We start from the raw sequence: 27,238 nt of genomic DNA, 5'->3' as shown, positions 1-27,238 counted from the left end.
GGACGCCGCCACAGCATGGCTTGCCAAGCGGTGTGTCAGTGCGCGCCCGGGATCCAAACCAGTGAACCCCGGGCCGCCGAAGCAGAGTGCGCGCACTTAACCGCTTGCGCCACCGGGCCGGCCCCCATGGTGTGTTTTTTCGCATAGGGAAAAAGCTGATTTTACAGTTAAACAAGTTTATTTACTAAGGAGCTAAGTTTTTGCAAACAAACATAGCATCACATATATTAATATTCCTAGATTATTTTTAAAATATCAGAAAATTATCATTATAAACATTCCAACTAATATTTTAGTATTAAGGAATTATAAGTGGCCTATACTTGAGCATTACATTCTTTGGTCAGGTTTGGTGAATACTGGAAGACCTAAAAAAGTTAATTATCTTAAAAACTATATTGTTTTGCATTGTGGCTTTAATTTGTTTGTTTTGGTTCTTAGGTACTTTGCATTCTTCTTTTCATTTCAATCTAGATATTAAAATTTTATGCCAGTTTGAGTTAGAACAAATTTATTATAAGATAACTGCTTCCAATTAAATTATCTTCATAATCTCATGCTACTGCCAAGAAGTCAGGGTGATCTGAGAGGAAGGCAGAGGGTTTTGTGTCAGTCTGTGTTTGAATTGTGACTCCACTCTTACTGGGTGTTTAATTTCTTTGACCTTAATTTTAGTCATTTGTAAAATGGGCATCATAGTTTCTGCTTCTAAAAGGTTGTGAAGATTAAATAACATAAAATGTGCCTACCTCAGTGACTAGTATATATGTATTAGATGTTGAAGTAGAGTTATCCATTACCCTGACACTCCAAACACACATGCTTCTATATCCTAAGTCTAATATTTGTTTCCTCTGTGCTGTAGGGATCTCTTGATGGGGAAGGAGAAAGTCAGTGTACTGTTGTGCTTTTCTTGAAACCCTATATATGTCGGGGATGGTATTTCTAGATTATGGATTCTTAGAAATGTGTTGACATCTTCTAATATTGCCCAAAAAAAGTAGTCAATGAATAGAAGCATTATAAGTTAATTGTTAATACAATGACTACATTAGTTATAGAAGTCTTTAGCTTTCTGTAGTCTAAGGATTCAGACTTGCTTAATCCACACTACTCAGATTTAGAGGGGCTATTAGCCTTGAGTAGGATGAAGAACTTCTCTGTTGCATGAGATTCATAAAGCCTGTCTAAATCAGAATTCAGCTTGAAGTTCTTTATTTGGTCCTACTTGAACTGTACAGTTTGCTTTCATAGGAGGAAAGAATCTAGTTGCCCTAGATAGTTAAAGGCTCTTTGAGAACAGTTATTGCTCAGAAGGGAAAGAGAGATGGATAGGAGTGGTTCCTAGTAAATCACTGATTTCTTTTATCTTCTGTTTTGACGTAGAAAGCAAAAGAAAGGAAATTAGCAGCTATTGTGTATGAGGGGTATTTTGCTTAGTACAAGTATATTTTCATTTAATCCTCACAATATATCTGTGAGGTAGGTTGCTGGCATTATCCTCATTTTACAGAGGAGGAAATTGGAACTCAGAGAGGTTGAGTAACTTTCATGAGGTCACATGGTAACAAGTGGCAGAGCTGGGATTTATTAACTGTTTTTGCTGTTTGTGTGTGAGAGGGGGTGGTGGTACTGTTTTTTTCATATTATCTTACATCTAAAATGTAAAAAGAATGTTAGACATTTACATCTAAATGTAAACCCTACTTTTAAATAGGACCAACTGCTTTTTTTAGGATAACTGAGATTTGAACCCAGATTAATTTGGTTCCAAAGGTTATGCTGGGCCTTGGGGAATACAGAGATGAATAAGACATCATCCATCTTGTTGATCTTGCAGACAGATGGGAAAGATTGCCATGTAAGCTCATATAGTACTCTGTTAAAAGTTAGATGGGATTCCAGACGAGAGAATGACAATGCTGGGGAAGATTTTGCAGAGGAGGTGGCCTTTGAGTGTGAGTCAGATGGTGAAGGATAAATGAGACTGCTTGGTGGGAAAAGGCGAGCCTTTGGGACTGTAGCTGGTGGCAAAGCTCACACAAAGGCATACATAGGGAGTGAAAGGTATAGCGTTCTGGAACTAAAACTAGGCTTTCAGTTTAGGATTTTCTCTATAGGGAATCAATAGATATTTTAAAGCAGAGAGGAATGGAAGGATGGAATAATAGTTTTAAGGAACATTCTGAAGAAGATTATTAGGGAGGTTGGTGTTGAAGACAACTCTAGGTTAGGTGTTTTTTTTCCTCTTAAAATCACCCAGTTAATGAAGCGCTCTCTATTCACATGTAATTGCTTAATCTAAGTGACATTATTAATTAGTTAACATAATTATTCCATATATAAGAAAAATCTTTTAAGTATATCTCCTATTAAAAGCCACTTATTCAACGTTCGTATAAAACTTGTAGTTCTAAAGACACATCTAGATATTTAGCTTGAATATTTTAGATAATTAGATGTCGTGAAAAAGTAATATTGTTTGGATGGGCAGGAATTCAAGTGATCTTGAAATAAAGGTTTGGGGTTTTTTTTAGCAATTCTTATTTTTTATTACATAGCAATATATGTTTATCATAGAAAATTTAAGAAACAAAATAATGAAAAGAAAACAAAGATTACTTCTAATCAATACACAAAGATAAACTTTTTTGGGGGTATGTACCATTCCAGTCACTAAACAAGGTTTTAATATTCACTCAGATTCCAGAGTTCTAGTCAACCAATGGCTGTATTTAGTACTTCTTTAAATTAAGAAAAACGATTTTCCATCTTCACATATTTTAGTGACCATGGCACAATTGAGAGTTTGGTTAATTTACTGTTACAGTACATTCTGATTTTCATTTAATACCTAAGGTAGCTGCTTCAGCTGATTAAAATGTTAGCCTATTTGATTGAATACTAACAAGCAGCTTAATTTAAGTTGCCATTATTGTTTTCTTACAACCAATTAGACATTCCTCAGAATGCTAAAGCAAAAAGAACTTAAAAACTGTCTGGTTGAGCTTTTCATTTTACAAATGAGGAAACTGTTTTCTTCCAAGCTTTTGTTTCCAATGACTTATTAGTTTAGATTTTCTTTTGTTAAGCTCTCACTTGATTGCAGTCCTCTTTCTTTCTGGTCAGACTCTGTTTTTCCATCTCTCAGCCAATGGCACAAAGAAAAAGGAAACTGAAGAGAGGAGATAGCATATGCCAGAGAAGTAGAAGGAGCCGCTGTATGTCTGGGTATAATCATATAACCAGCCTGGAAGGAAGGAATGATTTCTGTTAGTGAAGCAAACCTTTCTATTAGTAATTCTCAGCCATGAGCTCCTCCTTGAAGGAAGGAGCCTCCTGTACTTTACCAGTCTATATTCTGATCCATTAGAAAGTTGGTCAAGCTGGTTACCTGTCTTTTTGTGTGTGTGTGTGTGTGTGTGTGAGGAAGATCAGCCCTGAGCTAACATCCATGCTAATCCTCCTCTTTTTGCTGAGGAAGACCAGCTCTGAGTTAACATCTATTGCCAATCCTCCTCCTTTTTTTTTTTTTTTCCCCCAAAGCCCCAGTAGATAGTTGTATGTCATAGTTGCACAGCCTTCTAGTTGCTGTATGTGGGATGCGGCCTCAGCATGGCCAGAGAAGTGGTGTGTCTGTACGCGCCCGGGATCCGAACCTGGGCTGCCAGTAGTGGAGCGCGGACTTAACCGCTAAGCCACGGGGCCGGCCCTGGTTACCTGTCTTATTTTCTATTGATGAAGTTAAATCTGTTCCACCTGAGTTAGGAACTAAAAAAAACCTGTGGGAGAAAAGTCGCTGGGGACCGGGAACTCGTCTTCAATCTTATAATGGAAGTTGGAGACAATGAAGGACAGATACCATTTCATTTTATGATGAATCTTATTAGAAGATCACTATTCTTACAAAGAAAATAATCGTGAATTACTATTATTTTCCAAAAATAAAAGTGATATAGCTGATTATTATCTTTTTTCCTTCACTGAAGAAACAACTGACTACTTAGTATGTTCCCAGCAATGTGCTAGGTGTTGAGAATACGACAATGAGCCAAAACAGACATGGTCCCTGCCCTCACAGACTGAACAGGTTAGTGGGGACATAAATTACACATGTGATAAGGGCAGTGAAGGGAAGGTTCAGGAGGCTATGCAAACATATGAGAAGGAACTGACTACTTGGTCAAGTGGGTTAAATTATGACTATAATTCCTCCTGAAATCAGAATGCTCTTTTAAAGCAAAAATCATTTGGCTAATGGCGCATACTAGAACTTCTTAAATGAAACACTTTTATTTTGAACTGTGAGAGTGTGTGTCAAAGAATATTTGTGCAAGTCACCAGCATTTAAACATTGTTGCAAAGGTCGACCCTGTGAAATAGGCAAATAACATCTATTATTATGAAAATAGTTTTGACCTCAGATTCCCTAAAAAGGTCTTAGGACCTCTGGGGGTTCACTGATTGCACTTTGAGAACCTCTTTTCTAGAGTGCTGTATGCATATTATGTTTGTAATGCAAACTTAACATTAGGGCTTTTATAAGTTTTTATATTTAAAATCCTAAAAAACCTTAGAAAGTTAAAGCTGTTATTCTGATCATTTATTCCAAAAATTGGGGTGCTATATGCCAGCACATTTCTCGGTACTGGAGATATACCCATGAACAAAATAGATGAAAATTGCTGCCCTCATGGAGCTTACATGTGTCTTTTGATTTTCATTTATATCTTGGAACATGATTTCTCACTAATGTATAGAGTATACACTTTGTTTTTGGTCTGATTGTGTATGTCTTTATCTCCTGTCCTCTGTTTTCTTACTTGGCTCTCATACAGACTTTTAATGTTTTTGTTTGTTTGTTTCATTAGCTTTCTGTTTCCTGTTCTTAATGTAATGAACAAATGGAATGTTTTATAGCCTCTTAAATACAGCTGACTTTAAGTTGCTTTTTACATATGGACTCCTTGTTTGATCAGTGATCTCAGATGTTTCTTGTAGTTAAGCAAAAGAATGGAGTTATACCAACTAGGACAAGTCTTCGTATTATGTTGACTGTGGTTGACTTTTAGATGTCTAAGAAATAGGTGAGCAATCTCTCAACTCTTCTAAAAATTTCTAGAAAGGAGGGAGTGTGGAAAGCAGCAGCACCCCCTCTTATTCCTTGTCATTCTTGCCTTAGTCCCACCAGTACAGCAAATTTACTAGTATATACATAACCTGTGAATTATAAGATGGGGGTATTAGAAGTAACACTCTGGGAAAAGACCAGAAATTCTTGGACAAGGAGATAGATAGTGCTGCTAAAAGGTCAGGAGGGCACAGTCAAAAACAGTGAAAATGGATTGTTGTTTTCTTTATAAATCCCAGAGGGACTGAAACAGTTTAAAAGAAAACTGCTTACAAGCCTTTCATTTCACACACATACACACATTTAAAGTCAAAATATTGTTTATGAAACATTAAAGGTTAAAATATATTTAATATTTTCTTATCACGGCAGGGAATCATTTAGCATATTTTAGAATTGTTTCCATGTATTTCCATGCAAAATTTAATGAAATAGTTTGTTTTGAATGTGTTTCTCTCATTCATACTTGATAATTGAGGTATTAGAGTTTGTTAATCCTATCTCTAAGTAAGATCCAGTTGCCATTCAGTAGGATAATAATGTGCAGGTGAGTATTTACTTTTAGGGTGCTATTTATAATAGCAAATATGAAGTGAAATGTAGGATGCAGACTATATCTTATTATTGATTGTCTTATGAAAGTATTAGTTGTCATAATCAAGCTTAGATTTAAGTGGCTACTAGGTAAAAGTTAAATTCAGAGCTTCATTGGTATTGAAACATCTACTCCATTTGGTTGGAATTTTTAGCCCTTCCCCACAACTGAAAGTAAAAGAAAACTGTGTATTTGGTCTGATTTTATTATATCTCTGTACCTTTTTTTGTAGCAGTATGAAACAGCTGTATACAAATACATTTTCAACCCTAAACAGTTTAATGCTTCTAAGTATATTTCTTTTTGAAAGAAATGATTGTTGGTAATTCAGAAGCCACTGTATTCTAACCATTTTAAATAGAAAAACACACAAGTTGACATTTAAAAGACTGGGTTCCCTTGTGGTCATAGCAAAAGCACTGTGAATGACAGAGAAAGACGTGATTATGTACCAGCCACAATCCAGGAGAGTGTGCGTGCATCTGAGTGTCTACTCCACGCTGAGTATTACTGTATGTAGCCAACACTGAGGAGTGCACTGGCAACTGGTGCAGACTTCCTAAGCTGGAGTCCGCTGTCAGCATTTCTTCAGTGTCTCCAGACTACCTGCATCAGATTCACCTGAGATGCACATTAATCATGCAGATTCATTGGCTTCCCTCAAGCATACCTCATCCTGGGTGGCACTCAGTTGATTCTTATGCACAATAAAATTGTTGTCCACATTATTTCCTTATATCTATGGGTGTAACCTTGTTTTTGGCAGGAATGTCTAATAATGTTTCCCGTGATTATTTAAAACAACTAAGACAGGGTTCAGCTTCCTTAAACAGTTTTGCAAACTAGTTTTCTTTCAGGCAATAAAAAAGGGATTAGAATAATCTTTCAGTTTGATACTTAAGATAGGATTCTAAATTCATTTTTTAAATGTCAACATTTTTAAACTATTCTACATCATTTTATGGGTTGAGCCATACATGTTTAAAAATGAGTTTAACATCCTGTTTAAAAAGTATTCTTATTCTTACCTCTGATATCTCAGAACTTGATTGTTGAGCTGAGTTATGAATCTTTTTTATTAGGATTACTGCTGTTAAGTTTATTGTTGGTCATCTTGTTAAAACTTGAAATAACACCCAGAAGGCTCTTAATTCCAAAGTTCCTTGATGCTAGTTCAAATTAGTTGTTGAGTATTCTGTAAGTGACTGGTCATTGTTGAACCAGAACTTCTAGCTGTTGGTCTATAGCATAGTGGCAGACTCCCAGGGTGTACAAAGACAATGATCTTCTCTCATCCCTGGGGTCACTGGAGCTGCTGGCTGGCTGGTTGCAGCTTTGTCATTTTACTTTGGGTGTGCTGTACAAATATTTTCTATATGTGCCATAATGGGAAAAATCTTGGGAAGTGTGGCTTAGCAAATATAAACCTCAGGTTCTTTTAAGACAGGTGCTCTCTAAAGGCCCCATGATAGAAATGTGCAGTAATATTTACTGAGAGTGCTTTAAGAATTGGCTCTGTGCTGTGTTTTCTTAGAAGGATTGTGGTCTGTGTTAGGATTTTGAAGCTTGATTGCTTGGCCATGCAAAGGAATATATTTTCGAGGGAAGGGCTACTCCCCTTCCCCTTTTTAAAATAGAGAGCTATTTGGAATTTATTTTTAATGTTTTTGTAGGTATTCATCAGTCTTAGGAATACTGAATCAAAGTAAAATTCTATGGGGCTTTGTGGTTTATGGGGAAAAGAATCACTGGATAAAAAATGATTTATATTATTTTCCTTTGCCTCTTCAGGGTATAATATATTCCTCAGGATTTAGAGGACAGACTTTTCTCTGCCTTCTCACTTGTCCCCCTCTTACCCCCAACCTCCAAAATGGATTTATAGCGACTGAAAGGTTGACTTGTTTTGTTTTCCAAATAAAATTTCAGGCCATAGAGAAATTCTCAAATGATAGGTCAAAACTGTAGAGGGCATGGTTGGTAAAAGATAGAGTGAGGACCAGGTGGAATATTTGTTTAATATTATATGTGAAATGAGGATGGACTAGAGATAGGACATGGCCTCTCATTTCATGAGGAGATGAACTTATCTGTGTTAATGGAATAGAGACAAGCTTAGATGGATGAATTTCTGTTTTAGCCATTGTCTTGTTTTATGAAACACAGATGAAGAAGTACAAAATTACCAGTTTCATTTCATGGTATTTCTGATGAGGTGTGAGGTTGGCAAATAATAGCAAGAGAAAGATATATTTCTCCTTTAAGAACTAGTTAACTTGAACTTTTTCTGGAGTACAGTCAACTTATTCAGGGCTAGAAATGGCTTTCCTTGAGTTTGTTGAAAAAAATAACTTTTGTGAACGACCTTCTTGATTGAGTGAAGCTTCAATATATTTTAAGGTCATTTTTATTATACCATAGCTCAGAATGTCTTCATTTAAAAGCTAAGAAAATGGAGACATGGGTTACAGTGGCTTAACCAAATTTTCAATTAATGAAGTGGAAGAAGAATGCAGATTCTAATATTTCTCAGTTTTAGAGGTTTTAGACTATACTCCTTAGTATTAATATTAATATTAGTTATTAATACTCTTTAATACTCCTTAGTATTAAGTCCTGGCAGTGTATGTGGCAGAGTGAGTGCTATGCCATGACCCAGTAAGCTCTGGAAGAACATTAAGAAATAACTTTTGTCTTCTCTGTGTCCCATGTAGCAGGTAGCAGAGTGCTGTGTTAACAAGTTGGTTGAGGGGCGGCCCCGTGGCTTAGCGGTTAAGTGCTCACGCTCTGCTACTGGCGGCCCGGGTTTGGATCCCAGGCGCGCACCGACGCACCACTTCTCTGGCCATGCTGAGGCCGCGTCCCACATACAGCAACTAGAAGGATGTGCAACTATGACCTGCAACTATCTACTGGGGCTTTGGGGAAAAAAAAAAGGGAGGAGGATTGGCAATAGATGTTAGCTCAGAGCTGGTCTTCCTCAGCAAAAAGAGGAGGATTAGCACGGATGTTAGCTCAGGGCTGATCTTCCTCACAAAAAAAAAAAAAAGTTGGTTGATAATTATTGAATGAATATTGACTTACAGTCAGATAATTATATTTATCGTATTTTAAAGGAGTTTTCAGAAGATATTTATGATTGATTTAAATATATATAAAATATGTTAGCATAATATATGCATTCATCAGTTGGGAATGGGGGATTATATGGAAGAGAGAGGAACAGCATTCAGTTTTATTTTATAGGAAACTAATATGGGCCCTTGGTGGGTTATTTTCAAATGAAATTGAGCCTTTAGCATTTTGAGCTCACATGACAAATGCCTTGGATACAGGATTGGGAATTTCACATAAGTAGCTTACAGCTATCTGACCTGTATGTTGGAGAATATGATTGTATACTTACTTTTTTTGACTGAGGTGCTATTTTTCTATTTCTATTGCTTTCTGCAGGTTTACTTTTGTTAACAGGGGTCTACTAGAAATATAGTAAGGTTTCTAAATATCAATAATTTTTATTTTTCACAACCTTCCAAGGCTTCCATCTTGGTGCCAGCATGTAGTTCTGGATGCCATCTACCAGCAAAAAATAGCAGTTGGGTTTGGATGAGCGATGACAATTGGCCTACACGTAGGTCTGCTGACGCCCAAGATCAGGAAACCTATAACAACCCTAAAACTGACCTAGTCTGAAGCAGGCCATATTACTAACTAAAATTGCATGTGTCACTGACTATTGGAAGGGAATAGAAGGGGCTGTGGAGTGGAGTGGCAGGGCCGTGGCTTGTGGAGGAGGTGTGTATGTGGGAGGGTAATTTTTAACTTTTATCCATTTCAATCAGCAAAGATCTGATAAAAAAATCTTGTTACTACTATATATATTTCTTATCATATTCACAGTTGAAAAAGGTGTGTAAATAATTTTCTTGCCCATATACTCTATGTACATTTTTTAAAAGAAAAAAAGTATATTTTTTAAAAACTCACTTATATGATTCCTATGGATTTCCTATGCTTTTTTTTTTCTTTCCTTGAATTATTAAAATATGCTATATAAGACTAACTTGTTTTTCTTTTTCATTTCCATACAGGAAGGAGAAAAATATTGTTCATGTAATCAATGTTACCATTTTTAACTAGTGTTTTGAGTGAGGATTATTGTGAAAAGTTTTACTGTTTGCTAGATTCCTAATTTAAAATGCCTATAATCTTTTATAGGAATTTCAACTTTTGCAATTTGGTAATAACAGATCTAGGTAAGTAAAAAATGAGAATCTCATACAGTTTTGAAGATCTCCAATTGGTTGAGAATTTAATATTTTAGAACCAGTAAGCCTTTCGATTTAGTTAAAGCTCAAGACAATAATGTAACTGCCATACCTCTTGAGAACTGAGTGAATCTGTAAATCAAAATTTCTGATGTTTCTTTGGTAGTTGCTCCTGGAGTCAGAAGTTAGGAACAAATCTAATGGCTTTTATGAAATCCTCTTTGTCATTTCACAGAGGAATGACTTACAGGAGCAAGGGCTTTCCTGAAGTTTCTCTCTTCATCAAGATGCTTAGCACAATGTTGCAGTCAGTGGGAGATCATGGTATAGAGAAGGAAATTTAACTGAATTATGTATTTTTTTTGTGTGAGGAAGATCAGCCCTGAGCTAACGTCCGTGCCAATCCTCCTCTTTTTTTTTTTTTTTTTTTGCTGAGGAAGACTGGCCTTGGGCTAACATCTGTGCCTATCTTCCTCCACTTTATATGGGACGCCGCCACAGCATGGCCTGAAAAGTGGTGCATCGATTCATGCCCGGGATCCAAATCCGGGCCGCCAGCAGTGGAGCACATGCACTTAACCACTACGCCACAGGGCCGGCCCCTGAATTATGTATTAATTATTATAATCTTGTTTAAGATACTGTGAGCAACTCCCAGACTAATAATCTATCCATAAGCTTTCAGCAACAGCCTTATCACTTCCTTTGACATTTTTGTAGAACTTATAAAATTTATGATTGCCTAAATAATATTCTCAGAATTAGTGGGTAAAAATTCTATCATGAGCTCTCTTCATCCTCACATACAGTGCTAGGGTATTGTAGACATTGGGTAATAAAAGGCTTGTAATTTTTTTTTTTTTTTGACCCATTGACAGGAAGAAATGTATTTTACATCACATATATTTTATATTACATAGGTGTGTGTGTATGAAATAAAAATTTCACAATAAAGTGATGCACACTGTTTTATAATCTGCTGTGTTGTAGTCTGTCCTTTTTCATTAAAAAAATTAAAAAGACCGTGACCCAACAAATTGATTTCAAGACCCACACACACATCTCTAGCTTTTTCCTTTCAAGTAGTAGTACTCACAAAATGTACCTTGTGTTCTCATACGTTCAACTCTTTAAACATTTCAAGATGTATACAAAAACAGAGAACATAAAATCTCTAAATACGTTGTAGTTTTGTTACTTGCCTTTATTATTTGAATAAGATATTCTGTGCCCTGGTATTTGTTACCTCCCTATACTTTGGCCTAGTAGGTTTGAAAAGTTCCAAGGCATCATTGGGACAGCCAGTGAAGAAGGATCAAGATTGAAAAAATGCATCAGCAAACTGTATGTCAGCTTTGTTTTCTGTATGTTACTGACGGGCACTAGCTACAGAGTCGCTCTGCTAGGCTCCTCTGGTGTTTGATCTCCTTTGACCAGTCCCTGTGTAGCAATTCTGGGCTTGACTTTAAAATTCTAGCCTGCTTTCTGAGTATGAAGTATAGGCTGAGTTAGACCACATGGGAAGAAGTGTGTTCATAAATGCAGATAAGGAGTTAGTTGTATATTTGTATAAATTTTTCCTTTAGAATAGGTACACATAAACTGAACCTCGGTGCATTTTTTCCCTTCCAGTAATATTTGTTTTTAAGTTTTTATACTTTTGATATTTGTCTTTTCTAATTCTTAAGTTTATAGAGGTGCAAACCTAACATCATTATAAAACTTCATTGTTAACAAATGATAGTGGGGCAAGATCAGATCCTTTTTCTGTCTTCAGAACTGAAGGAAGCCAAAGTAAGTTTTAGGCTAAATTCCTTTTTGTGCATGATTAGAAATGCTGTAGGAATTTGTACATTAAAATATATTGAGTACCTATAGTGTATAAAATACTAAAGTTTAAGTCTGTTCCCTAGAAATATTCCTGTGTGAGTCATCAATCTTTTAATAGTCTTGGATTAAATGTTCAGCAAGCACAAAATGTCCAGTTAGGTAAAAAGTGAATGTAAAATAGTGCCTCAGTCTTAAAGCTAACTTGAATCATCAGAATTCCCCAAATTTACTGTATTTGTATTTAATGTTCACCAGTGGACCCACATACATATTCACCCACAGAGATTCTGGCCTTTAGGCCAGGTATTCTCCCACCTTTGATACAGATAGAATATGAAGGACCTCCATCCCTCTTTGAAAATAAGAGATGTTGGGAAACCCTGGCAAGCTTTATGACTCATCTGAAGAGCTTGCAGCTTTCAAACTCTATAATGATAAAAGATACCAGTGGTTTTTTTTTTTTTAAAGCATCATAGGTCTCTGAGAATCTGATAAACTCTGGATTGTCTCCCCAGACAAGTAGACATAGAATCCCTACTCTGAGACTCCCAAGAGAATATAAGAATCTGCTTAGTGCACATCTGTTGAATTAACCTTCAGATTCTCCTGGATTGGTGATGGAGTGTGAGAGTTGCTACAGGAACAGCAGAGATAGCACCAGTTTCTTTTAACCTGATATGATATTGTTATTACATGCTACCATTAATCACGGATCAGCATTTTCTTTCATTGCTATGGCAGTTTTCTCAGAACGTGGCTAAGCAGTTACCTGCTATAGGTGGTCCAGCAAGGACAGCCATCCCAGCAAAGAAACTGGCAAATCCCAAAGACCTGTGTACCATAGAATTCCCAGACAGATCAACCTGTAGGGATTAGAATCCAGTGTCAGCCATATTGAGGGTGAAATTCTGTAGATACCTATGCCTACAAAGGGACAAATACAGTTTATGTCATCTCAAACTGTGAACAGCTTACTTCTGAGGTGATTTGGATGGATTTTTGCCCTGAAATTATGAAGGAACTGAGGAAATAGGGAACAGTAATTTCACTAGTTGGGCAGATTTTTCATTTTATTATTAAGGAACCTTGGTTTTCGTTTTGTTTTAATCTTTCAGATGGTTCAGGGGTACTTTTTTTCCTAAACCTCACTGCTCTTCTCTATTGGGAAATGGTATTTACAATCCAACCTGATAGTGGTATTCTTGAATCCGCCTATGGCCGAGTAGCAACCATTGGTTTATAAGAAATCAGATATCACAAGGAGTTGATTTCACCTTTAGAAAGTTTGATTTTTGCCTAAGCCTCATCCTGCAGCACTTATGCTACTATTGATATCAGGCCAGAAGTTTGCCAGGGATTCTGTTCCAGCACCTTGGGGACCTAGTTCTAAGAAGAACCTATGGGGTTACAAGAAGAACCCAGAAGTATCTGTGTAAGTATTTCAGTTCTATTTGGGTCCAGGACTTTAAGTCGATTTGGGATAAAAATGGAAAGTAGTTAAAAAACCAATGTTCCTATTAAAGTACACAGAACTTTTCAGGCGAGAAGCCACACTGGTCAGGAAGCCCCTTTTTCTCTCAGGGAGCTCTTCACGATTGTGTCTTAGAAGGAGCCAGAAAAATTTCTGGAGCTGAAGGAAAGAAGTGAACACAGCCTAACCTTCTAGGAAACTGATAAGCGAAGTGGAATCCTGCTGATCCCTTTTTTGCTTTCATTTTATTTCTTTCCCATGTGGATAGTCCTCTCATCACCCCTCCCCCCAAAGTAAGATGAATAACTGGACAGGATATAGCTATAGGGTTTCTGAGGCTTTGGGTATGATTTTTTTAAATTATAAAATTAATGCAAAATATGTATTCTTTTAGGGGAAGATTATTATTAATACTTGCTTTTACTCAATTGTTTAACAATGTTAATGAGTGTCTCTACTCACCAGTACAGGAAGTATCAATGCCAGGTAACCACCAGAGAAAATGGCAAAGAAGATGGTATAGGTCATAAGTAGTGGAAATGTGGTGGCTAAAGGAGCAAGCAGGTTAGTGATGCCACAGAGGATGAGGTAAGACTTGTGGTAATGATACTTCTTCATCCAGTTTTGATCAGCAACCCATCCAGAGATAATCTGACTGACTGCCTCAATGATACCTGGAACAATATTGAAAAGGTCTTATGAAATCCTAATTCCATTTTCCTAACCCCTTTGAAAAATGTAAATGCATAAAGCATTTTTTCCTAAGTAATGTGACTTCATTCTGAGACTAGGACATATGAGAAAAAAAAGGTTTCATTTGTCTATCAATAGATTTTATCATTTACTTACATATTCCAAACACATCTAATAAAATACCAGAAAAGCTCCTCCCGAGTTGGGTAGAAGACCCATCAGGTGTTTCTTCTGATTGTGTTTGGAAAGCTCATCACCACCACCACAGAGGACCCTGGGCTCAGGAGGCTTCCTTGAAGAGGTCCTGCAGGTGAGGAGGTGTGATTTCTTAAAGACTAGTAGACCGTCAGGTCAGTGTCCTGGGGAAGTCATATGGTGGAAGATTGGAGCATAAATAATAAAGTCTTATGTTAAAAAAATAGCTGTTGGGACTCTTTCTTACAACTGCATATGAGATTTTAGTAATTAAGTCGTCCTCGAAAGGTTATTATGCTTAACTTGAAAAATGTATGGGAAGTCTGGAAATGGGAGGTCGTGTTTTGAACATTGGAGCTATGGTGTAACCTGAATAAAATTTAAGAACCACGTTTTTCACTCAGTTTTATGATAACGTTTGTATCCTTTATCCTATTATAAGCTAATGTAGCAGTTAAATACTGAATGAGAGATTTTCACCAAGAGTAGCATGAGCTGCAGTTGTTTTGTACTTCAAATTCTTCCTATGACTCAAACAAAAATTGCTTCACAAAAAAAAAAGGGAATGAAAAATGCATACTACCATTTCTATATCTCTTTTTATAGTTACTTCCTAGGCTACATCTTGAGACTTTATGTTATGTTCTTTGGTCCACTAGTATAGCCCTAATCTGATCTAAATTGATACTACCAGACATTTTAGTGAAAAAAAATCAGCTTAGTTCTGTTTCTTTTTCTTGTGTACACAAGCTTTATTTGACTGAAGCAGAGTATCTTTGCAACTGGAAACAGGGTGCAGTCACTTTTGTAAGGGCTTGGTAAATAGTCTTTTCAAGAAATTAGCAAGAGAAAAGTTAATGTTGAGCTACTGAGAATTTCTAGATAATTCGAGCAAACCAGTTCCATGTCATCCCTTTTTATTTTTTTAGACTCCCTATTTTGTCAGTTGAGAGAAACCATATCTTCTGGATGAAGCATTGTGTTTCCATCCATTTTTATAAATACTCAACTAAAATAGTTGTTTTTAATTTTAACTTAAATTCTAACTCAAATCAGAAATTAAGTATTTAATTTCTAATTACATATCAAATTAAATTAAATATTTAATTTCTAATTAAATATCAGTCAATCCATTAGTGACTAGCCTTAACAGGAGTATATATCTGTCTTACTGTGCATTCAAGGGGAAAAATACTTAGCTGCAAATATTAATAGAACGTTATTGAATGCTTATGGTAGGCCAGCCACTATTCTAAACTGTACATGTATTACTTGTTTAATCCTGATAACTTTATAAGGGTAGGTACTATTATCTCTATATTATAGATGAGGAAATTGAGGCACAGAGAAGGCAAGTAACTTGCCCAAGGTCACACAGCTAGAAATACAGAGCAAAAACTTCAATCTGAGAAGTCTAGCTGCACAACCAATGCTTTCAACTACTGCACTATGCTGTCTACCTAGGATTTTTTTGTGTGTGTGTGTGAGGAAGATTAGCCCTGAGCCAACATCTGTTGCCAGTCTTCCTCTTTTTGCTGAGGAAGATTGGCCCTGGGCTAACATCTGTGCCCATCTTCCTCTACTTTATATGGGACGCTGCCACAGCATGGCTTTGATAAGCAGTGCACAGGTCCACGCCCAGAATCCAAACCTGTGAACCCCAGGCTGTGAAGCAGAGCACGTGAACTTAACCACTATGCCACTGGGCCGGCCCCTACCTAGGATTTTTTTGTCTCCTGGAGTGGCTGTTGCCACTGAGCACCAGCTTTTTAAAACTGAGTATTTTCCAACAAATAATTAATGTCTGCTGTGTCAGACAGACACTGACATGTGGAAATGAATAAGACTTATTTTGAGGTTCACTGTCTGGTAGGGAGAGCCTGTGTGCAAGGTGCAGTGACAGAGATCTGTGGGGGGAAAGGCCTGGTGCTCCCACCAGCCTTGAAAAACTTACTTTTCCTGGCCATTCCACAACTCCTTTTTTAAAGAATTGTCTTTTCAGCTTTTAAATAAAATTTAATACATTTTTGTAAAATTAAGTTCTATTTTCCTTTTGAGTGTGAGGTTGAAGTAGGCTTTCTTACCAGCTATAGAAACGAGGTAGGAGGCATTCATGATGTCAATCCCCAGGGTTTTGGCTCTGGCTACCAGGTGAAAGGTAGGGATGAAATATGCCAACTGACTGAGGAGAAAAGACCAGGTAAATATGTAAAAGAAAGGATTCTTAAAAGGAGAAATATCAAAGAGGTTTTGTTTACAGCTCCACGAAATAGCCTTTTTCTTGTAACTTTCTTCCTTAGTTGTTAGGAGCAATCTGTTTCTGTTGGGCCCATTGTTACACTCTTCATTTTGACTTTGTGAGACTGTTAACCTTGTTTTGGGTTGTCCAGCCTTCTGCATAGTGCTGTCCCAGGTGGTAGACTCTTGTATCTCATGGCAGGATGATGCTTCTGTCCCACACACTGCCTCTGAAGCACTTGCAGACAAACTGCTCCCTTTATCTTTAATATCGGAATTGCTCTCACTTTTGATCTGGATGGGTCTTAAGAGCATACTAGAAGGCACCAAATTCAATGTGATAGCTCCAAATAATATAAGGGCACCTAAAGGGGAGAGAAAAATTGAGAAGTTAAAAATTTACCTCTCTCATTTCACAATACTCTGTGTTCTTAGGCTCAGAAGAGGCCCCACCACTAAATATTCAGTCATAGTGCAATAATTCCTGAAAACACTACTTATTGAAAGTATTTAAATCTGCCGACTTAATTGTTAGCCATACACACTGCTGTATGCTTGTGAAAATAGGGTGTTCTTTGGAGGTAGAAAACCAGGAAGTTGCACCAACAGATGGCATGGAGGAGAGAGGGTGTTATTTGTGCTAAAGGAAGAAAGAATAAGGTTTTGGTGGGGAGGATATTAAATGTTAGAAAATTACAGTGTGTTTTAAATAGGGATTTTAAATATCCTGAAGTGAGGGTGTAGATTTAGGTACAAAAAATACAGAATTAGATGATGGGGATCATTTGGAAACTGACTTAGAAGAGGAGACAGCCTTTCATCTCATGACATTTTTAATTTCCTTGAAAGAAGACAGATGCCAGTTTTGCCTTTGAAGCTGAGTAGTTGCTTGATTTCAGCATGGCCTGACCAAAGCTGTGATGTGTGTATGGTGCTTCTAGAGAGAATTGGCCATAAGTTCTGCTATCCTGTCTTAAGGATTTGTCAGCTGGTCCTGTTCACCATGAAACTACTGGTAGTCTTTTACTTAGGAAAGATTCAACAAAACGGCTCTGTAGGTAGAAATAGGCTTATGTGTATTCATATATATGTACACATACATATTCTTCCCAGTAATTTAAGATTATTTTAATCCAAATGTTTTATCACAGGTACAAAGAAAATTGTGGAGTGAATGGTTTTTATTTGTGAAAATCTATAGTTGACAGTGTATAAAAGATTAAGTATAGAAGAACATAATCCTCTTTTTACCCATGTTTTTCTTTGTTTTGTCTATTTTAGTGAGTCTGATTGAGGACCCATTTTTTAATGCAGATTTTTTTCTTAAAGGGACAATTTGAAAAGAATGCTTTGGTTGTGGAAGGGGAGGAGGGGAGGATCCTTGTTTCCTCAGGAGTATCGCTTTCCCTGCAAGGTGTCTCCCCAGCCTCAGAGTGCTCTCCATCCCCTCAGACAGGAACCCTGTGGTGCACTCTGAGTTGCTTGTGTGGCCTGGCAAGGCCTGCAAGTAGTTCAAGATCTCTTCTGCTATGTATTTTCCAAGGAACAAGAGCATGTTTCCTGTGGAAATCATGCTCATTTCCTCTGGCTCAAAAAGTCTTCACTTCCAGTCATCAAAGGGAGAGAGCTGAACATTCAATCTTGCAGAGTTGATAGTTCAGAAACTTAAATGACTCACCTGTCCAGTCATATAGATCTATCAGGACTTTTGTAAAAGGTGCCAACAGGAATGTCAGTCCCATCCCAGAACGGGCAATAGCTGTAGAAAGAGCTAATCGTTTTTTGAAGTATTTGGTAGTTACAACTGCAGCTACTTGGTACAGGAAAGCAGAACCCAAACCTAAAAAGAAAAACATAAATAGCTTGGAATCACATGAAGAATATCTGTCCTTTCCAGGTAGATATTCTCCTGGACCTGAGATAATATAACTAGACCTTTTGGACCCATGGACAGTAAAAGGGAAGGTTCCTAGTTCCATCTTTTATAGTCTTATTTTTACAATAGACTCACCAGGTAAAAGTCCCATAGTCACACAAAGAAAGGGAATGCCTGTGGCCTGGCTGCTGATCAGATATCCACCAGCAACAAGGAAAGCCCCAAGAATGGAGGCAGTTTTCTCTCCAATTATGTCACAAATAATGGCAACCAGGGGACCTTGGGAAAAGAAAGAAAGGCAAGTACTAGGTAAATGTGCTCTGGCATCCCTTCTGATGTGCAGTTTAAAGGAGCAGCTCAAGGAAAAAAGGTGACTCTACTTTGGAGTATTGTGTATCCTTCAAAAAGGTGTCAGTGTTGGGGTCCTTAATATTTCTGGTCCCACACAGTTGCTTTTTGGAAGAGTTGGTTTTTGTTTTTTTAAAGAAGAGACTATTGTAAATAAGCAGGTTTGGAGGGGAAGCTTATTGAAAATGGCATTACAAAACCTCCACAAAATGAGATTACATCAAGTGACCTATGACTAGAACAAGGTTCGACCAATCGTTAATCTACTCCTCCACCATCTTATAGCTCCAAATAGAACTAAAGGAAGAGGAATTAGTTCTGGAGTTTGAGTATGCTTAGATGATCAGATCAGAACTTCATGGTATGACTTCCCAGTTGAGAGGCACTGTGGAAAGAAACAAGGCATGAAAAATTGAATCATGGAATTAAATAGTTGAATTCTTCAACTTTCTTTGTTTGAACCCTAATTTTTCCAGTTTTACCAAGTGGAGGCTAAACACTACAAGTCCTTACTTTTCTCAGCTTTACATATTAGTAAATGAACCTGAGTTTTAGCAACACTTCAGTCTTGAATGACTGATAGATGAGTCTTCTTGGAATTGCCCTTTGTGCTTCTTCATGGACAGCAAGTTTATTGCTGGCTTTGTACCTGCAGAAAAACGAAGTGATGACATGATGGATCCAATCCAGCCAATTTTCTCTGAGGTGCCTTCAAATTCTTCTTGAAAAACCACAAAGAAAATTGCAAAAGTCTTGGTCATCCCCATCACAAACACATTTACCTAAATCAAAGCAGACCAGAGAGTTTAAGTCAGGTGGTGAGTGAGCCATTACAGAGGAGGGTACAGCTGCTCGAGTTTATGATTCCCTTAGCTCACCGGTATTTACCAGTATTTGGCGGTTCTTCATTATATTTATATATTATGGGGCGATCATCCCCTTAGAGCATCTAAGCACTTTACATGAAAGCATCTCATTTAATCCTCATTACAAGGCTATGGATCAATATTGTATTAAAGATCAGGAAATTGAGGTCAAAATTAGAAGTTGCTCAAGATGGGGGGTGCTGGAGCTGAGGTTTGAACTGAGATAGACTGACTCCAGACCAACTACTACTCTACTGTCCTGTTAAAATAGCATCTATTAAAGACAGCTAATTTGGGTCTGGCCTGGTGGCATAGTGGTTAAGTTCAAGTGCTCCACTTCAGTGGCCCAGGGTCCGTGGGTTCAGATCCCAGGCGTGGACATATACACTGCTTGTAAAGCCATGCTGCGGCAGCATCCCACATACAAAATAGAGGAAGATTGGCACAGATGTTAGCTCAAGGCCACTTTTCCTCAAGCAAAAAGGAAGATTGGCAACAACAACAACAAGCTAATTCCAGTTACCTTTTTTTTTTTTTTTTTGGTGAGCAAGATTAGCCCTGAGCTAATGCCTTTTTGCCCATCTTTTTGCTTGAAGAAGAGTGGCCCTAGGCCGGCCCTGTGGCTTGGTGGTTAAGTGTGCGCGCTGCAATGCTGGTGGCCCGGGTTCGGATCCCGGGTGCGCATCGAGGCACCACTTCTCCGTCCATCCTGAGGCCGAGTCCCACATACAGCAACTAGAAGGATGTGCAGCTATGACATACAACTATCTACTGGGGCTTTGGGGGGAAAAAATAAAAATAAATAAAATCTTTAAAAAAAAAAAAAAAACTTTAAAAAAAAAAAAAAGAAGAGTGGCCCTGAGCTAGCATCTGTGCCCATCTTCCTCTATTTTGTATATGGGATGCTGCCACAGCATGGCTTGATGAGTGGTGAGGGCCCACACCCAGAATCTGAACTCCCAAACCTGGGACGCTGAAGCAGAGGGAGCTGAACTTAACCACTACACCACCAGGCTGGTCCCCCTGTTGCCTTTGTGAGAAGCACATTGGTCTAAAAGATGACGAATTGTTCCTATCAGTTCTTATGTTGGCTTTGCTTTAACTCTACTCTTGAGCTGAGTACCCTCCCTCACTTGATATATAAATATGGTGACCATGTAGTTTATCGTCCAAACAAACATTTGAGAGTGAAAGGGAGCACTAGTCATTTATGGCAGGACAGCAAGGATAAACCAGGATGCATGGTCACCTTACGGTTGGATCATGTGCCCCATCTTTTTCCTTTGTCCTCCGTAATCCTTGTCCACACCACCTTCCTCCCCTCCACTAGGAAGACTGCTTTTGAGGTCAGGTTTTCTTTCTGTGGAGTGCTAACATTTGTTTCTTGGAATCCTGATTAGCCTGGGGGCAGTGAAGAGCCATTCCTTCTCCGTTCTCTTTTTGCTTACCAGCCAAACTTTATCTTGTGCAGAATCATGAGGGGAGCTTGAAGGGAAACCCAGGCAGGGTCTGCAGTCACTCTCAAAGCCCAGGAGCCACATGTGCTCTGTCTCCAGGGGCTTCCTAGCTTTTCCTTGCCTTGTTTCGGTGTCCTTGGTTTTTTAAGGCTACTTTCTCTGCTTTCAACCTGGCCATGCATTGCTTCTCACGAACTACAGAACCCTGGGTTCCCTTTCACTGGCTCTACTTTCTCTCTCCACCTGGTACATATTTTCCTCTTGTGGCTCTGCACGCATCTCACTTTATACCTGCTCTGTAGACAACACTGACTCTCTAGGTTTTAATTACCACTCTTGTACTCATGGTGTAGTAGTTATGCAGACTGTTCTATAGTCCACCTTCCTTGGCCTGAATCCTGGCTTCACTTCCTACTATGGGTGTGACCTTGGGCAAACTACTTCACAGAAGTTAAGCTTCCTCTTTTGTAAAGCAGAGATGAAGTAAATGTTACCTAGCTCATAGGACTATGAAGATTGAGAAAATTCTGGCAAAGTACTTAATACTTAGCACTTAATACTCAGACTATTAACTATGATTTTATCTTGTGTAACCATTCTGCTTTCCCAAGAGCTTCAGACTCATTTATGTAACTGTCTAGCATATCTTTCTAACTCAACTCAACTCATCCAGAACTAAACTCGTCTTTCCCTTGTCCCACGTCTACTCTTCATTTCTCTTTTGATTGGTACCATCCACCCACTCACTCGAGTCAGAGACCTGCTTCCTCTTAGGCACCTCCTTCCTTCAGCCCTTACCTACTAAATAATCAAGACCTTCCCCCTCCATCTCTGTTGATAGACACTTATTTGAGACTAGTAGTATTTCTTGTCTGGAGTAAGGGACTGAGAGTCACTAGTGATGCTCTGAAGTTGCAAAAGTTGGAGGTGGTGAGGCGGAGGAACACTACAGTGAGGCATCGGTCTGTAAAAAATCCTTCCTCTTTTTCTGTGGACATGAGTTCTGTGCTTGCTGACCTCTACATTCTTAGTTACCTGAATTTGGCTAGCTACTGTTCCCCCCCAAATTCGTAAACTTTTTTCTTGGGTCTGTCCTTGATGTCTGGGTATAGCAGCAGTGAATGGATATGACTTGTTTCTAATAACTGAGTCTTTGTCTTCCACTGCGTATATCCAGAAGGCGAAGGACACAACCTTTGCATCTACACTGCCTCCCTCCCTTAACTTGTAACCTTCCAACTTTGTTTCTGTTTTGACTCAAAGATATTAAAATTCTTTTTCCCGATTTTCCCTTTGTTAGCAGAACAGATAAATCTATATTATCCTACTTCATCCCATGCTCTGGACCAAGGTTGGTGAGTTTCAGTCCCGTCCCAGAGTCCACATCAGACATTATAAATGGGCTCACCCCAAAATAAAAGCCCCTAGAAATTCTCCAGCTCCCTCATTTCCTTTTTTCTTCTTTAAGAGCATCCCTTCCCTCACCTCTCCCCTTCTCAAGAGCTCCCTCACCAGAACTTTTTTTTTCCTTTATTTTTTTAGTTCTGCTCTTTTTTTGGTGAGGAAGATTGGTGCTGAGCTAACGTCTGTTGCCGATCTTCCTCTTTTTGCTTGAGGAAGATGGTCCCTGAGCTAACATCTGTGCCAATCTTCCTCTATTTTGTATGTGGGATGCTGCCACAACATGGCTTGATGAGCAGTGCATAGGTCCGTGCCTAGGATTTGAACCTGTGAACCCTGGGCTGTAGAAGCAGAGTGCGTGAACTTAACCAGTACCCCACTGGGCCGGCCTACCACATCGTTTTAATTAGAATATTGTCTTAGGAGAGGAGGCTGGACCAGCCACAGTGGCCCCTTTTGAACACAGAGCATCAGGCTTTGTCAGAAATTATTGTTTAATAATAAACAACTTCCTTCTACCCTAGGTCCCTTTCTAGTATCACCCTAGCTCTTTCTGACCTTCACAGACAGAATAGTCTGTTAGGTTATCTCCACTTCCTCTCATCCCACCACTCCACTGTACCAGCCCTTATCAAGGTTGTCAGAGACTCCCTGGCTGCTAAACTAATAGCCCATTGTCATTTCTATTATCTCTGAACTCTCTGCAGTACCTGCTTATCACTTTCTCCTCCTGGACATTTCTGCCTTAGCTTCTGTGACACTACGTTTCTGGATTGCTGCTTACTTCTCTTCTCAGTTTCCTCTGTGGGCTGCTCTCCACCGGTCCCCTAAACAGTGATTTTCCTCAGAGCTCTGTCCTAGTCGCTCTTCACTTTTCCTGGGCGATTTTACCCACCCTGCCCTAGAGTTCAGACCACCATGTATGCTGATTACTCGCAAATTTCAATATGCAGATCCTGTGCTCCAGGTGCACATAGACTATGCTGAACACACAATTGGTTATGTCACAAGCCCTTCAGACTCAGTGGCCAAAATTAAACCGTCCAAGTCATCTTAAGATTTTCTCCCCTTCTTTCTGTGTACTCCAACTCAGTAAATGGCATACATCATCCTCTAAGTGGTCCAAGCCAACAACCCAGGACTCCTTGACTCCCTCTCTCCCTGACATCCCATTACTCTCCAAGTTTTGTTGGTCTGCCTCCTCTATATGGCTCAGATCTGTATTTTCTCTCCATCCCCATTTCTACTGCCTTAATTTAAGGCCTTATTGTTTCTTCACTGGGATTGTTGCAACATCCCTCCAATGGATCTCCCTACTTCCAGGCCTATCTCCCACCAATCCATTATCCACCCTGCAGCCTAAGCTATTTTTCTGAAATGCAAATCTGATCCCTTTACTGCCCTTAATTTTTTTCATTAGCTCCTCATAGCCTCAAGATAAAACCAGTGTTCTTAACATGTCTTACAAGATCTCTGCTCATCTCTCCAATTTCATTGTGTATTACCTTCCTTCTTATTTGATTATTCATAAATATAACCATCAGTCAGTTCATCCTTCCATCCACCGACAGAATTTATTGAGTGCCTACAATGCTCCAGGCTGTGTAGTAGGGGCTGGGCTTACAGCAGTGAGCATGCAGCAGTGAGCAAACAGACGTGGTCCCTGCCCTCATGGAACAGTCAGTCCAGTGAGACAGACTGAATACAGAAAACAATCACACAAATATATAGTTATAAAGTATGGTAAGTTAGAATGAGGCCTTTTTTTTAAAGTAGGGAGCTCCCGAAGAACATTTAGTTATTGCATTTTTCCCCTTTTCAGTAGTTCACTTATTGTAGAAAAGTATACTTGTAACTCATGCAGACACAAAAGCATAGTCTTCTAAGTATCCACATTACCACTGTGGGCGATTAGCCCCTGAGTTAATTGTTAACACTTTGAGGGCCCAGGATATTTTTTGTGCTTTTATAAGCAGCATCACACCCAAAAATATGGGACTTTTTTATTCATCTGGTTATTAGGCAATTGTTCTTACCAGCAACTAAATTGGTCAAATAACTTTCTATTCTCAGAGGATAATGTAGGAAAATTAGGGTGGTTATTGGGGAGAAAGGTGGGAGAACTCGAGGACCTCACCAACAATGCCAGTTCTGGAAAGCCTATGATTTGGGGTGGTGGCCCAGCCACAGGAAGTGTTCTCAGACTTAGGGCAGCCTTAGTTCCTTATTAGTAACATTTCTGGGGGAAAATTAAAAAAGAGATGCCATATTCTTTGGTAATGAAGCTAATGTTTAATAAACAGTCCTCTGGTTAGCAGTTTTGCATTACTTAAATCCTGGCTGAGGACCTCTGCCCCTACTTTCCCCTTCTCTGTCGCTGCGGAGGAGGTGTGATGTTTTCCCATCGTCTGTTTTTAGAGTTCTTAGTTATCCACGTGGTGGACTACAGGATTGTTAGTAGTCCCCAGGACCTGCACTCCCCTCCCCTTGAGCTTCTTACTGTAGGGCTGAGCAGGCAAGGAGGATGCGGGGAAAGGGAGAAGGGTGTCTGTTAGTACACCTCCACGTTAGCAGAACTTAGTTGGAAACACTTTAGAGGAATTGTGGAGCTGGTGCCACTCTGTGCAGGGTTGTTTAGGGCATAGCTATGATGGGATTCACCAATATCCTAGAATGGCCATGCTGATCACTCAGATCACCACTGTCTCACATAACCCCAAGAGCTTCTGGGAGGATGAGGGAAAGAAGTTAATTAAAAAACAGAGTGCCTAATCCAGTTGCTTACGGATGAAGGAGAAAAATCAGGCATTAGTTTCAGAATCCACATCCTTCTCACCCTTTCCAGACATATCAGAAGTACACAGTGGGCCTAATTCTTGCATAAGTTATGGTTGGTGGGGATGGGTTGGGAAGTGGACAGAAGGCAGAATAGAGGAAATGTCCCTGTCCTCTATGGGAGACAGAGGCTGATGCCAGCAGTGCTCTGTATGTGCTGGGCTGAGCTGGGGAACCCTCCCCTAAAGCACTTTTTAGCACTTCCCAGTGCTACTTCTGGGATGGTTAAATGTATGATTATCCCCAAATCCCAGTTGTCATGCAGCCAGGGCAGAGCTGCTGATTGTGACTGGAGCACTCTGCAGGTTTAAGGGGTGGTAGGGAGGAGGAGGAGGAGACTGGATGGGAATGCTTCTACTCTCACTCAAGGGGGACATTTTATCATTCTCCTGGGTTCAGTGCGGGACACTGACTTGAGCAGCTTTTGGCAGTTCCTGGCCTTGCTCAAATGCCAAGGATTTTATAAGTGATCTTATTGTTACGCTGCTCTGAGCCTTTCTCCAGAGAGCCCTTTTTCAGGCAGTAGGAAAGGGGAAAGTAAATTCTTACCAGGAAAAAATGAAACACAACCATCCATCCCCAACCTCCATCTGGGGTTTTGGTGTAAAGTTGGGCCTTCCTCCCTCTCTTCAGCATGATGCGTCGTTGTCTTTAAATGCAGAAGATTCCTGTGACAAATCCAAGACAAAGTTGGTTCAATTGACAAGAAACTGATGTAAACTTTTAAACTTTTTCTCTGTGGTATAAAGCACTTATATTTTGTTATTGTTGTTGTTTTTAGTCCACCCTGTTAAATATAGATGATTTTCTCTTGTTTGTAAGTTGTCTATAGACTCTCTGATCTCAACCTCAAAAATGCAAGAGAGGCTTTGTACCATCTTTGGGATTTTCCTGGAGGCCTGCTGCCTGGCTTCACCTGGCAAGTCCACGTGGTTTTGACGTTTCTTTTGGAGCATGCCCTTAGTTACATACAAAGTCTGCCTGACCATAACGTCCCCTTAGCTCTGTTTATTCCATAATCACAATCCAAGCAGAGCCATGGGAGAGATGAGAAAAAGCTAATGAAAGGCTGTGATTTGCAGGACATCAAAGCTACTGCAGAAATCTCTCTTCCACCAGTTTGCATGGCATTTCAGATGACCACTCAGTTTATTTCAGGCAGGAAATTGCAAAGGAGTTAGCTGCAAAGCCTGACCTCACCGATTGTGGGGTGGCTGCTCCGAGCACTGTCCTCAGTGTCCTCCCAGGTCCGCAGGCCAAATCCTAGGGGAAGCTGTGCATCACTCTGGTCCTCTGGGTGAGCTCTTGACTTTAGAGGAATAAAAAAGGCAGGAGGAGCCGGGGAACCTTGGTTTTAGGAATTCCCTTTACAAAGCACTTGCTAAAATGAAGATATTCTAAGGGACTAAATAGACATGACAACAAAGTACATTGACTGTTCCTTGAATGGATCCCAGACCAGAAATAAAGTTGTAAAGGACAACTTGGGAGGTCAACTGGGGAAGTTTGAATATGGACTGTATAGTAGACAAGGTTGAATTTCTTGGATGTGATGGTAGTCTTGTGGTTTTGTAGGAGAATGTTCTTGTTCTTAGGAGGTATGTGCTAAAAAGTATTCAGGAGTCATAGTCTGCTACCTTCTCATAAAGGTTCAGTAAAATAAATATATATATATATGAAGAGAAATAGCAAAAAGAAAATGTAAATGTTCTGAGGAAGGCGTACAGCATTCTTTATTTCCCACTGTCAGGTTGGCAGGCAGGCTGTATTTTACTGGAAAGGAGAAATTGCTGGCAGGGCCTGTGGAATGGCCGTCTGGTGAGCAGGCCAGGCGGGGAGAGATGCCGGTCATTCAAAACGTTATAGAAAATCAACCCCAACACACAATCCTGTTTTCTTCTTACCTTTGATGTGGTGTTCAGCAAAGGAATCCTCCACAGATGAGGCAATCTAGAAAGAAAAATAAATCATACCGTTTTCTAGAATGTTACTCTTTTTCCAGGCATTTCATTCTGCTGCACTGTGAAAACAAGC

The 27,238-nt window shown here is 39.2% G+C and overlaps 1 protein-coding gene across 1 annotated transcript; it reads right to left on the bottom strand.

Moving 5' to 3' along the window:
• Positions 1 to 3,058: 3,058 nt before the first annotated feature.
• SLC16A4 (solute carrier family 16 member 4) lies at positions 3,059 to 27,159 on the bottom strand. Its single transcript, XM_004420696.3, has 9 exons — positions 27,109 to 27,159; positions 25,754 to 25,872; positions 19,295 to 19,427; positions 18,433 to 18,576; positions 18,100 to 18,261; positions 16,268 to 16,786; positions 13,758 to 13,969; positions 12,594 to 12,687; positions 3,059 to 3,250 (listed from the first exon to the last, which is right to left on the bottom strand). The coding sequence occupies exons 2-9, from the start codon at positions 25,838 to 25,840 to the stop codon at positions 3,126 to 3,128; spliced, it is 1,476 nt and encodes a 491-aa protein (XP_004420753.2). The 5' UTR covers positions 25,841 to 25,872; positions 27,109 to 27,159; the 3' UTR covers positions 3,059 to 3,125.
• Positions 27,160 to 27,238: the final 79 nt, after the last annotated feature.

The sequence above is a fragment of the Ceratotherium simum genome, chromosome 2 (genome assembly GCF_057802395.1).
Source record: "Ceratotherium simum simum isolate JZ-2026a chromosome 2, ASM5780239v1, whole genome shotgun sequence".
In the NCBI taxonomy this organism is placed as follows: domain Eukaryota; kingdom Metazoa; phylum Chordata; class Mammalia; order Perissodactyla; family Rhinocerotidae; genus Ceratotherium; species Ceratotherium simum.
This window is presented reverse-complemented; position numbering and strand designations above follow the sequence as displayed.